The 13,325-nt window shown below is 41.1% G+C and overlaps 2 protein-coding genes across 2 annotated transcripts; one reads left to right on the forward strand and one right to left on the reverse strand.

Moving 5' to 3' along the window:
* Positions 1 to 888: 888 nt before the first annotated feature.
* Positions 889 to 3,436, reverse strand: LOC138603652 (PI-PLC X domain-containing protein 1-like). The gene is made up of 6 exons (XM_069675527.1): positions 3,222 to 3,436; positions 2,834 to 2,970; positions 2,434 to 2,559; positions 2,012 to 2,280; positions 1,681 to 1,751; positions 889 to 1,499 (listed from the first exon to the last, which is right to left on the reverse strand). Exons 1-6 carry the CDS (start codon positions 3,304 to 3,306, stop codon positions 1,189 to 1,191), a joined length of 999 nt encoding a protein of 332 aa, XP_069531628.1. The 5' UTR covers positions 3,307 to 3,436; the 3' UTR covers positions 889 to 1,188.
* Positions 3,437 to 9,191: 5,755 nt separating this feature from the next.
* On the forward strand, positions 9,192 to 13,131 carry LOC138603419 (four and a half LIM domains protein 2-like). The gene is made up of 5 exons (XM_069675186.1): positions 9,192 to 9,347; positions 10,168 to 10,342; positions 10,784 to 10,953; positions 11,826 to 12,012; positions 12,980 to 13,131. The coding sequence occupies exons 1-5, from the start codon at positions 9,192 to 9,194 to the stop codon at positions 13,129 to 13,131; spliced, it is 840 nt and encodes a 279-aa protein (XP_069531287.1).
* Positions 13,132 to 13,325: the final 194 nt, after the last annotated feature.

The following is a 13,325-nucleotide window of genomic DNA, read 5'->3' on the forward strand; positions in this document are numbered from 1 at the left end:
AAATCTAAAGCAAGTTCCGCAGCGACGTCAAAGATAATGTGATCCTCGGTAAGTGCCACTGTATCATGTCCGTGTGTTCTCAGAGACTTTCCAGCCCGGCTCTCTGATGATCACCTAACTGTTGTTGTCGTCAGCCACCTGCCTGCACAGCTGTGACTCATTTGTTCATTAGTGTAGAGAGCAGCTCCCTCATGCACCGTTCCAGTTATGTTGAGCTGAAGCTACACGAGGCACTTGTACACCTGTTTGCCTGTCGTCTTGTACTGACGACATCATTCTTGACCTTTTTGGCCTGACAATGGGCTTATTTCCCAGCGGACATCTTTACATCCAACAGGAGGAAAAGCACAGGTGTTAATCACAACTTTAACAATGGTTCTGTTCTATTCAGGTGTCTGAGAAAGCCATGACAGGCAGTCAGCATGCACACAACCAGGACCATGAAACTGAAGCAGCTAAATGGAATACAGACATCATTAATGCTGCTATAAACACCTGCGCTTTTCCTCCTATTGGATGTAAAAATGTCCGCTGTGAATAAAGGTCAAAGGTCACTAGAATCGGTAGAAATCATATTGTGGAGATTAAAAGAAGCACACCCCTCTCTCTCTTCCCCTGTTTCCGACACCGTCCACAGTCATCACTCTCTCAATAAAGGCATAAAAGGCCAGAAGAGATGACTCAAAAGCAGAAATGATCAGTGCATTATCAATTAAAATAATAAATTAACAATAGAATAAATCTAAAAGAAAGCTTGCAGGCTGCTATTACATGTATCCAGTGACTTAATTATATATTTAAGCTTTACTCTGCTGTCTACTTTGATTACTAACATTTAATAAGGCGAGCAGCAGAGACCTTAAAGAGTGAAAATATAGTGGGGTATTTATTTATGGAGTGTATGAAAGCTTATATTACAAAATACAAACACTTTATGTAACATGCAGTTGAGCGAAATATAAAAAGTGCAAAAAGTTCCAGTAAAACAGTGAAAAACTTCATATTTACAATTTCAGGACACACAAAGAAAGTGTAACATATTCACACAATAAGATATGTTGGCGTCGTGCAGAGTGCAAAAAATGTGAATATAAGACATTGACAGACATGTACATCTGTGTAACCAGGGTGATAGAAAAGTAACGATTATTAATTGACAAAAAAAGGGAAAAACTCTCTCTTCTCTGTCTATGTTGGGTCTTTAGTCTGTTTGCTCATAAAATCCAGTGCAGGTGCTCGTGGTGCCCTTTGCACAGCACGGCCGTCCAGCAGTTTGTAGTTCAGGCCGATCACAAGCGAGCAGAATCGACTGACGCCCACAAAGTCGCAACACAGGATGTTGACCCCGCCCACCTCCTGCCCACCCGGCTGCTGCTCGCTCGCCCAGCGGAGCAGCAGCGAGAGAGCCCTCATGGTCATCTTCTTCATGCTCTGGAGCGGATGGAGGAGGACGTAAGGGGTGTCTTCTGTCAGGTTCAGACCGCTGACGTAAAAACCAGCTGCAAAACAAAATACATTGAGTGAGGGATCAAAGAAAACATGTTGCCTGAGATTTATACTCATAAAGCTAAGTTTGTATAATTGCATTTTGTTGCTTATACTTCTTCACCTTCACTTTGTTTTGAATGCGGGACTTTTACTTTGGTAAATGCCTTCAATACTTTGTCCATCACTGCCTACCTGGTCTTCCTCTGCGCTTCTGATCCTCCAGATAGGCAATGACCTTCTTAGGATCTGGGCTGTCGGCATACCTGGAAAAAGAGCGCCCCCATGAGACCGATTAAAAATGTATTTCTTATCATTTACAGCAAAATATGAGAGGACAGGAAAGCTTTTGGCAATGCAGTGGGAGTTCATCTGCAAGGCTAAATTAGCAAAACGTGGTCTATTCTTCAACTAGCCATATGCTATAATGTGCTAATTTGATGCATAAGAACAGAAAGCTCTTATTTATCTTTAAATTCTATATATCTTGCAGATACAAGGTAAGGCATTCCCTCTGTGTATTTACCAATAGGGGATTCCACTCCACAGCTCGGGGTGCTGCAGCACCATCTGCTGGTCACCGTAGGAAACAACAACCTGCTGACCTCGGGACCAACAGGATCGCAGAGTGGGAGTTTCCTGTGAGGAGCAGAGTTTGTTTCCAAACAGCGTGATGATGAACTCCACAAGGTGGACGTGATCTTCATCAGTCAGGGATTCAAAGTGTGAGCAGGAAACGATCACGATTTCTTTTGGATGAGCGTCGAACCAGGAAGCCAGTTCATCCAGAGCCTCCTACAAACACACACAAAAACACATTCAGATGATTGTCATCATCTTCTGTCAATTGTTTTGCGTCTGGGTTGTGTTTTTGTGTCTCAGCGTAAATCCATTTCAAACTTAAGCCTGTGTTTCATGTCAGATGTGTGAGTGTGTGTTTGGGTGTACCTTCACAGTTATTAGTGTGTAGATGCCGTGGGCGAAGAACAACTTGCTGCCTCCTTCTGGCTTCCTGGCGATGCGCAGGTCAAAGAAACGGATACCGAGATCACACTGATCCCTGAGGACTGATTGCTGCACACGCACAGGTAGGGAGAGAGAATAAATATAGGAATATGGAAAAATGTGCAATAAGCCAATGCATATGGCAGTTACCCCTGTTCTGAGGGCAGTGTCTTTTCTAAGACGATAAAAGATATAAGCTAAAAGGATCAAATGGAAATGTATTTTGATTATGAGTTTAATGAGACTGTCGTTTAATGATGCTTCTCCATTTGCCATCAGTGACTTAAGAATCCTTAAAATCATAAGAAGGATGGGTAACATCTTTATGGGTATGCAGGACTACCTGTGTGGTGGCCCAGCGGGACACAAAGGGTCGAGTCACGCAAGGAAACAGCCTGTCAATCATTCTGAGGAGGCGGGGCTCCGATCTCAGGACAGGAGAGGAGACATCCAGACAGAAGGACATGCTGTCATGGCTCCCTGTGGTGAGAGATGGAGGACAGTCAGACAAACGTTATACTCAAAAGCATGTGGAAACACACTGTCCACAACTTTTTGTCAATGTGCACAAACAGAAAGAGACAGACAGGGGGGACGAAATCCCAGGAGGACATTGGTTGCAAATTTAACCGGAACTGGAAGATAAATACATTAAAAAAAATTAATAATTAATGTTTTTGTTGTCTATATTTTAAGCCCAGTTCGGCCGACTTCCCCTGAGTATGTTTTACCGGGTATTGCCAGGTTCCACAGCGGAACGTCCAGCAGCTCCTCGGGCAGACGTGACATCCAGTCCGGGTTTCCTTCGACTTCCATGATTTTTCCCTGAAATATTTAAACATTTAACCGCTTCCCTTCTTGGCTACAGATTTAACGTTATTATTACGAACGTTAAACGTGCTCGTTTTCCTTGCTTTTGCGTCAAAACACGGGTTGTTTACACAGTCTTCCGGTTAAAACAAAAAGTGGCTATAGTAAGCCAGCACTTCCGGTGATAACCTTCAAAATAAAACCGGAAGTAAAAGCAATGTTTCAGAAGTTAAGAACAAAAATCTTCATAAAAAACAAGATCATATCTGTAATTCAAAAGCTTAATAATCTACATGTTTAATCTTTTTATCATTTAATATTTAATCGAACAGTAATATACAACCAGACTCCTTAATTTCAACCCCCAGTTTTTGAATACAATAAGCTTCATTTTATGCACTTTCTGCCGTAAATTGCCGCTGTGTCTGTGATATTTAGATGACCTGTTTGTTATTTTTCTATCAATTTAATGTGAAATAGAAATAGCAAGTAGTCCCACAGGCACATATTTACTCTCCAGCTGCATTAATGAACACTTAATCTTGTTTACTAATTCTGCTTATAAGGTAGCCTAATGCTTTCACTTGAGAGTAAAAAGTTCACCTTGTTTTTCCGAATTAACAAGATCATTATCTCTGAATTTGAAGAAAGGTTTTCAAGCGTAAACAAAATCTGCACTTTTCAAGTGCTTGAGAAAGTCAATGCAGGACGTGATCAGACTCTTTATTTTGTTTTCTTTCATTTGTTACATAATCCTTATTTTATAATCAATCTCCAAAGGGTTTAAGCACTTACCTAACCTACCTAAAAAGGAAAATCACACATCTTGTTGCTCTTTTTCCACACAAGTATTTAATTTAACCAACACGATGAAGCAGAAAATCAAATTTAAGAATAAATGGTGGAAAACTCTTAAAGATGGACTCGCTTTGAAGTGTTTCATCTTTCTATGCAGCACATACTCACTCTCATTGGAGTCACACATTGACCATTATTTAAGTAGAACTCTTAAGCTGTAAAAAATTAGGCCAAGGACGAACAAGTGGCTGCTCGTTAGCGCTTACATGAAACAGCATTTCTCTGAACCATTAAAAGACACAGCTCTTGTCCCGGCTGTAAATTAACTCTCTCCTAAACTTGGCCTGACAGAGCTTTTATAACCTATTTAGCCCCTATCAGACGTTCTAATTTAAATGTGGAGCCTCAAATGTTTACTGTATGAATACTGCAGTGTCAGAACCCAAACATACTAACTGGTGAAACTGGGTCGAGTTAAATGTAATCATATTAAGACTGTTTTTCCTGTGACAGATTTCCCAGTATCCTCTTGGGACAGTAAAGGTAAATTACCAACAGGATACAAGATGTTTCAGGACGGAGGAGGAGTTCTGTATTTGAGTACAATTTGAAGCACTTTTTACACCTGAAAACGTCTTTCTTCAGCTCCGGTAAGTATCGTAATGCTGACCTTAAAGTGTGTCCACAACAAAAACAGATTTATGGTTTAAAATACCAATTTTCAATCAGATAGGATCAGTGGAAAACTTTATAAATAAAAGACAAACACACACATTCATAAACAACTTTGTGTAAAGCTTGTTTATCCACTACTTATCAAATGTCAGACAATTTTAAGTTATAATGTTATGTTAAATTAAATTTAGCGGGTGTTTTCCTGCATAATGCCTGAGAATTGAGATATTCTTCTCAGCTATTAAACATTAATCCATCATAACAACGACGTGTCACAGAAGGTTTGATGTCTTGATCAGAGGAAATTGGAGGAACATGGTCGACACACTTTGCCAGCCAGACTGGTTTTTTTTTATAATGAGAAGCAAGTGGCTGCAGAGTTGGACTTCACCTTTTAGTTTTAAAGATTTTGAGATTTAACTTAATAAGAGTAAAGGTGATAAACTCTCACACAACCAGGCTGAGGAGCTGAAGTTTGTAGTTTGTGAATATCGAACAAGTTCCTCCATTCGTTGATGAATGTTTAAAAGCTGGTGAAAAAGCAAGTAAAGCCGTTTTCCCACTGGTCAAAAAACCCGCTAACACCCGCTAACACGTTTACAGGTTACAATCAGCATTCAGACCCGGGTCAAATGACTCTGCAGTAGACCCGGGTAATTATTGCCTCAGCTCCGGTCACCATTGATGGGACACAAAACCCGTGTCGACACGCTAATCTCCGCCCCCTTTCTGCCCCTCTCCGTCCGAGCAGCGCACGAACATCGTTCCAAATCTGTTGGCGCGGAATTTGATACACAGACTGAATGAGTAATAGATACAATAAAGACTGAACCACCGTAACATCTGTTACACACTGTTTACTCACCCTGTTACGGTCGCGTTTGTGACATCAGACGGTGACGCAGCAGAAAAGAGAGTGACAGGAGGATACTTCACTGGCAATGGGAGCGGAGACAATCGGCATTTGTAAGTGGGTCTTCCCCGGTCTGAAAAACCCGTGTCAACACGTTAAATTTCAGTGGGAAATGGGTATGTGAGGTAAAGTTAAGCCAGAAGTCAGCTGAGGTGAAAACTAGCCGACAGCTAGCAGCACCAGCCTGTCACCCAGTGCACCCTTGCCCTTAAGTTTGCATAACTTTAAGCCTTAATATAATTTAAATTGGTGAGTTTTATACACATTCCTCTCTGTACATTTGTCATGAATAAAGAAATGAGCTTTAGAGACCACAATTTGCGTACCAGGCTGTAAACATGTTTTATTCTGCTGTAAAGTTGGGCATTTTAATATGGAGCCTAAAGGGGGTTGACTCACTTTTGGAGCAAGCCTAGTGGCCACAAGAGGAACTGCAGTTTTTGACACTATTGTTCAGCCCTGACAGTTGTTGCCTGATAAATACACTCAGAATCAGTACATTCAGCACATTGCACAGTAAATCTGGACTGAACAATGCTTTTTAGAGTGTTGGAAAGTACGGAGGCCTGAGAGGACAAACTAATCTTATGTTTTTGTAAATTAAGTTAAGTGGTTTTGGTTTTGGCAACAACAAATGTTGTTTTCCTGTCACATGTGAAGTCAGCTCTGTAAGATTGCTGTGCTGATACCATGAAATACGTGTTTATAATGAGATTTTTATTGCAAAAAACTGGCAAGAAACTTCACTTTTTAGATTAAACTGTGTAAACATAAGGGGAGTGTATTCTTAAAAAGTCGTGTTCTGTATTCTGAGTATTTGTTGGGATTTTCAGGATTTTGTCCCCAATTTATAACAGTTTAACTTTAATCTGACCTGCCCACTCTGGTCACACGGCTGCCTCCACCGTCCTGCCCCGGCGAGGGTTACAGTCGGCTCTCATTTTAAAAGGCAGACGGACTTCAGCGCTCAGTAGACTCCTCTAGACTCTGCAGGCAGGTTCTTCCTCTGACACTCAGGCTGCTCTGACACGTAAGACGTCTCTCCTCACTTTAAGATCTTGTCTTTCTTCTCTTAATCTGCTTTTTAACAATGTTTTTGGCTTTTTCTCTCTTGTATTTTCCAATCATTCTTGCTAGTTTCAGAGACGTTTGGGGAATATATTCCTGTTTGAACCTGCTAGCCTTAAATAATAGTTTGTGACAGTTTTGTATCCGAAAAAGTCCCCCATGATTAGCTGATGATAATCCAGATTTCTGATGCTTCTTTGAGGGCTGCTTGAGTTGCTTGAACGAGGAGGAGATGACAGAGGTGCGAGGATGGCGAAAAGATGGATACATAAGGTTTCCAGTAAAGGTTTTAAAGTGGTGCAGTTTTAAAAAAGGACTTGTATTAAGGTCAGTAGAAGAGGAAAGAGGGGTATAGATGGTTTATTAAAGTCTATAGAGGGGTTTTAGGCGGGGTAAAGAGGGTACATAGGGTTTATTCGAGGGTATAATGGGGACAGAGGGTTTGTAGAAGATGGTAGTGGGTTTAGTTCGGAGTGTAATGGGGTAAAGGGGATAATAGAGATGTATAGAAGGTTTATAAATGTTTTATGTGGGGTATAGAGGGTACAGAAGAGTTAGAAAGGGTACAGAGGGTTTGGAGAGGAGGGTATACAGGGGGTATAAAGGGATACAAGGCATTTATAGAGGGGTTTTATGTTTTTTTTCCAGTGGTATAGATGAAAATGGCAGAATTTAAAGGGGGCATGGGTTTATAAAAGAGTATAAGGGGCATTAAGGGGTTTGAGAGGGGCACGGAAGATATACAGCAGAAAGGATACAAGGGGGTGTATAATGGAGTGAAAAGGGTACACAGAGATGGGTACAGTGGGTTTTTAAATGGGTATAACAGGGATACAGAAATGGAAACCAAGGGTTTAAAGAGGAAGATAGAGGGTTCATGGGGGTTTTAAAAGGGTCTCCTATAAGTCACAACAATGCTTAAAATCAAGGCTGTGTCAGCGCACAGTCCAGGTGTCAAGCAGGTTAATTTGGAGCTGCTCTCTTCAAGTCTTTAAAATGGAGGGAAGTGAATGAAGAATTGTTAGATTTATCATCAGGACACAGTTTTATCCCGTCTTTGATGTTCCAAATTAAATGAAATGGCTCTCAGACGATCTGAGAGATTTAAATCTAATTTCATTTTGCTAATTTTCACACAAGTGTACCACTATTATTGGCATTGTAACCATAAGTATGTGTCTGTTGTTGTTGATGTAACAAGAACATATGTTGTTGTTGCTCTCTTTGCCTGTCTCTATCCTGCATCTCCTTCTGTCCCACTTTAGGCCCGTCCAGTCTCTTCAGATGGCTGTTCAACATGAGTCTGGTTCTGCTCGAGGTTTCTGCCTGTTAAAAGGAAGTTTTTCTGCCAATGTGCTGAATATTGCAAAGTGCTACTCATGGTGGATTCATGTTGGGCCTCTCTTTAAATAACACAACAAAGAGTCGGTCTAGACCTGCTCTTTTTGCAAAGTGTCTCGAGATAACTCTGGTTATGATTTGGCGCTAAACAAATAAAATTTGATTGATTGAATTTGAACTTACGAGTGAAATATATATAACATTAAGTGTTCTGGAAAGGCTTCCATGGAACCTTGTTGAGGGCATTACACCTTATTCAATAACTCTCAAAATACTTCAATTAACTTATAAAGGACAGACGTGTTTTTGCTTATTTTCCTGTTTGTGCTAACGAACCACCACCGCTGGCTACTGTCCCAAAATCAACTCAATTAGTGTAATAGAATGTGAACCTAACCGTCCCAAGAATGTGAGTTCTGTCACGACTTGGTTTGCAGATGTTGCATAACATTTTTAAAAGTTTGAACAGCTGTCTTGTTTGTTGCATTTCTTGTCATTTTTGATTGTTGCAGCTTCTTCATTTGACTCCACGTCTGCTCCTTTGTTTCTTTTTTCCATTCCTCTTGATTGTTGCTCCTTTACTTTCAAAAAGAAAAGTCTCCTCGTCTTCCATCTGTCCCTCCTTGATTTTGGTCATAAAAAGTTAAATTCACTCCCAAGATAGATTGTGCCCAATAACACTTTTTTAAACGCCAATTTTAAACCTTAAATAGGTTATTTTGGAGCAAGTAAACCAGATTTAAAAGTCACATGATTTCCATTAATAAAGTATTTACTCTACAGCGCGGGGTTGTTTGTGACATTCTTGGCCTAATTTGTTGTACATTTCACTAAATTGAGTTTCCAGCGAGGGGCTGAATTCTGTACCTGACACGGTCATGGATGCATTACTGGAACATGTGATCCGAAGCGATACTGTGCTCCTTTTGTTGCTCTTTCATGACAAAAATCCAACCGAGACTTTCAAAGTTTAGATGGTGAAAGAAATTGCAACAGGCATCCAAATTTTGGGAATACCTCTGCTGCAGAAACGGTGTTTGAATTTCTTTGTTTTTTTTCTCAGGACAGACGACTCAGAGTGGAGACTTCAGTCAACATGGGCGAGCGCTACGACTGCACCAAGTGTAAGGAGTCCCTGTACGGGCAAAAGTACATCCTGACGGAGGAGCAGCCGTACTGCGTGAAGTGCTACGAGGCCCTTTTCTCCAGCAACTGTGAGGTGTGCCAATTGCTCATTGGCTGCACCGGCAAGGTAACACTTTAAACCTGTCCTTTCGTTCCATTTTTTCCATTCATGTTTATAGATACCCTGAAACTTTGGTGACATAAAGCCAGCTTTCTACCTCACCTACACCCACCATTAAACATGCACACTACACCAACCAGCTTTAGGCTGTTTATCAAAATGAAATCTTAAGCTTAATGTTCTTTTTCCAAGACGCTCTCCAAGACGCTTCCCGACTGCGTGAAGGGAGTGCAATATTGCTGTGTTGATAGGACGCCCCCACTTTGGTTTAAACTGAAATATCCCAAAAACTATTGATCAGATTGGTGTAAAATTTGGTGCACCCATTCATTTCCCCCTCAGGATGAATTATAATAACTTTGGTCATCCCATGACTTTTCATCTAGCGCCACCTTTAGGTCAAAATTTGACAATAGTTTCCATGCATATGGCCAAATACCTGCAAAACATACGACATTACCATGAGCACAAGTTGAACTTTGGGTTTATATTCTTAATAATGATATTCTTATTTGCATTCTAGCATGCTAAACCCATTGCTCCTCTCCAGTTCCACCCTGTTGCCCAAATATGGTCCCTTCCAGGTCCCAAAAACCAGCCAGCGAAGGCTTTAAAACAGCAGCTCACAAACCAGCTGCTGACATCGTGTGGCTACCTCTACTACCTTCATACAATTGATGGCTTTAAAATGGCTTTACTGACTCATCGTTGAATGAATTAAGTGATCAAAATGATTCACTTATTGCCCCTGTTTTGGGTGTCTTAGTGTTTAAAGGTGTCCTGCCCCACTCCAGCCTTGCTCTATTCCTTCCCTTGTCCCCTGCAGGATCTGTCATACAAGGACCGCCACTGGCACGGCGACTGCTTCCTCTGCACCAAGTGCGACCGGTCTCTGGTGGATCGGCCTTTCGCCACCATGGACGACACGCTGATGTGCACCGACTGCTACAGCAACGAGTACTCGGCCAAGTGCCACGCATGCCTGAAGACCATCATGCCGGGTAAAGAGGCTCACAGTTTTGATGATGCATTAAATAGAGGATTTGTGCTTACATTTTTCAGATCAGATTTGAAATCCCTAATGTGATTCAAAAAGTCCAAACATGTGCAAATTCCTAATGAGATAAAAATAATCCTTCCTGTCATATGTTGTCTCGTTTTGTAGCCTTTAAATCTTACTATATAACGTACTGTCCTCTGTCAAAGTTGCCACAGAACATCAGCAAATTTCAATTAGCTGTAATTAGTTTAGCTTGACCCGAATGCCAGCAGACATTGGGACCTACTGTACATTTAATTATTGACGTAGGCACCAACATTTTTGCACAAAATGTCCTCTCGTTTGGCAGGAAACAACGATGCACACATCAATGTTTCATTAAAGGAAGATGGATAGTGTGCAGGTTAAACTGAAAACATCTCTCTGCCTCTCTGTCCACCAGGCTCTAAGAAGATGGAGCACAAGGGCAACAGTTGGCATGAGAATTGCTTCACCTGCAACCGTTGCCAGCAACCCATCGGCACCAAGAGCTTCGTCCAGAAGGACTTCAGCAACTACTGCATACCGTGCTACGAGAAGCAGTTTGCCCAGCAGTGCGTCCACTGCAAGGCGGTAAAACATCCAGCTGCTTTTTTGACTTAAATCAGAAATCAATAATTCTCTGCAAATGCAACAGATTGTGTTTGAGCTAAGAGGTTGCAGAGGTCAATAACAAACAATTCTTCCCTCAGCCAGATAATTACAAGATCAATATTCACTTAGAGACTCATACCACAGTTTTTTCCTTTAGAGGTTGCCTGGATAGCTTTAAAAAATACATTAAAATGCGTAATATTTTACTCAATCACGCTGTTATTAAGTGAGATATTTAAACCCAAGAGAATGTGTGTTTTTATGGCTGCAAAATAACATCAAATTAAAACGTTTCAGGTGTTCTGCGCATCATTTTACACACATGAATAGTGTCCAAGTTTGCTTTTATTACATTTTAAGGATTATAAATTAAGTTCTGTGCTTTCTGGGACTTAAACTCTGTCCACAATCCCTCCTAATTCTGCAGATATGAAGGGACATACAGTGAATGATGCAATAGGACTCATATTAATGTGAGGTAGCAGCGACGGGCAGGAAACAGATGGTCACGCAGGCAGGAATCTGAGGCGTCTTTTTGTGCTCAAAGCTGGTAGGTGAGACAGCAGGCATCTGGCGTCTGTGAGTCAAACACTCAGCAACAAACAGCGGAGAAATTAGGCAACGTGACGCTTTACATGCATGTGAAGGAGCTCTGGATCTCCTGCAGTTTGACATTAACTTTATATGTTGCACATAGCTCGTAGCTATAGCAACATGTGCATGAGGCCCCAGAAGAGTTGTCGAGCCTTTCCAATTAAAGCTTTTAAAGATATCTTCAGTGTTGCTTCTTCTTAAAGAAAGGTCATAGGTCAACATTCACACTTTTAATGACATGATGCCACATCTTTCAGCCCATCACCACTGGAGGAGTGAACTACCGTGAGCAGCCGTGGCACAAGGAGTGCTTCGTCTGCATCGGCTGCAAGCAGCAGCTGGCCGGTCAGAGGTTCACCTCCAGGGACGACTTCGCCTACTGCCTGGACTGCTTCTGCAACCTGTTTGCTAAGAAATGTGCTTCCTGCACCACCCCGATCAGCGGTAAGTTTAACATGTGCACGTATCTAGTACTGGCTTTAAAAGTTTGTTAAAATAGATCCTTTCAAAAACACAGAAATCTTAATCTTTGTAGCTTTTAACTGCATCTTTTAGACGGTTAACTTATAAAAAACTGTTTGTCTTTTATCTATTTACACACATTTTATTTACAAGCTTTCATCCTGCAGTAATGTCCGGTTTGTTGGTTTTCTCGTGAAGCTTCTCAGACCGTCTAATAGCCTTGTTCCAGACCTTTTGCATTACCTCCCTTATCTTTGGTTCATTCAACAATTTAATAGCAACTCAGCCTGATTTTTTTAAGGCAGGCTTTATTCTACATAAACTGCTTTATTATCTCAGTGATGGATACAGTTTTATGTAAAATGTCTTTGGATTAAAAACGCAAGGGAGCAATAAAAAAGCTTTAATCAGAACTATATTTCCATCGCCCTCTGGGAAACTGTGCAACAAATAATCCCGGAAAAGAAGTGCTCCAGAGGCTTAGTGTTATACGTCAGTGAAATAAAGTTGCAAGAGACAGATTTATACAAATATAAAAGCAGCAGAGTCCAAAAAAAGAATCCTACATTTCCCATGGTGCAACTCTTTTGTGTCTAGACGGAGTTGTGCTAACCATGAGGTGATAAAAATGTGTAAAATAAGTGAATTGCCCCTTTAAAAACAGTTTAGGGATTTTACTCGTTTGATTTTGGGATTATAGGAAGAAGGATTAAACTGTTAAATGCTGCTCATGAAAATATAACAAAATACTAAATCGGGGGAAGACTTTCACTACAGTATAAAAGTCACCTTTAGCATGAACTAAACCTTTCAAGGATCATATGCTCCCCTCTGCATCCTGTGCATCCACTCACCATCAATTACAGGATCATCAAATTACAGACATCATGAGACTGCCGGTCGACCCCTGCACGCCACTCACGGCTCCTCTTTGTTGCTTGTCTTTCAGGTCTCGGGGGAAGTAAGTACATCTCGTTTGCGCAGCGGCAGTGGCACAACGACTGCTTCAACTGCAAGAGATGCTGCGTGTCTCTGGTCGGACGAGGGTTCCTGACCTGCAAAGAAGACATCCTCTGCCCCGACTGCGGCAAAGACTTCTGAGTGGTCGAAACAAGATTGCTGCCAATCAAGAGAGGACTGGCAGTATTCTCCTAACCAGACCTTAAGTGCATTAATTGTATCATTTATTGGTTTCTTATTCATTAACTTCAGTCATTCTATTTATCTATTATACTGAAAAAAGAACCTTTTACAACTGGAAAGCAAACCTTTTGTCACTGAATGTTAATGCTTTC

The sequence above is a fragment of the Semicossyphus pulcher genome, unplaced genomic scaffold, assembly GCF_022749685.1.
Source record: "Semicossyphus pulcher isolate SPU_LCO1_2020_fin unplaced genomic scaffold, fSemPul1.0.p SCAF_24, whole genome shotgun sequence".
NCBI lineage: Eukaryota > Metazoa > Chordata > Actinopteri > Labriformes > Labridae > Semicossyphus > Semicossyphus pulcher.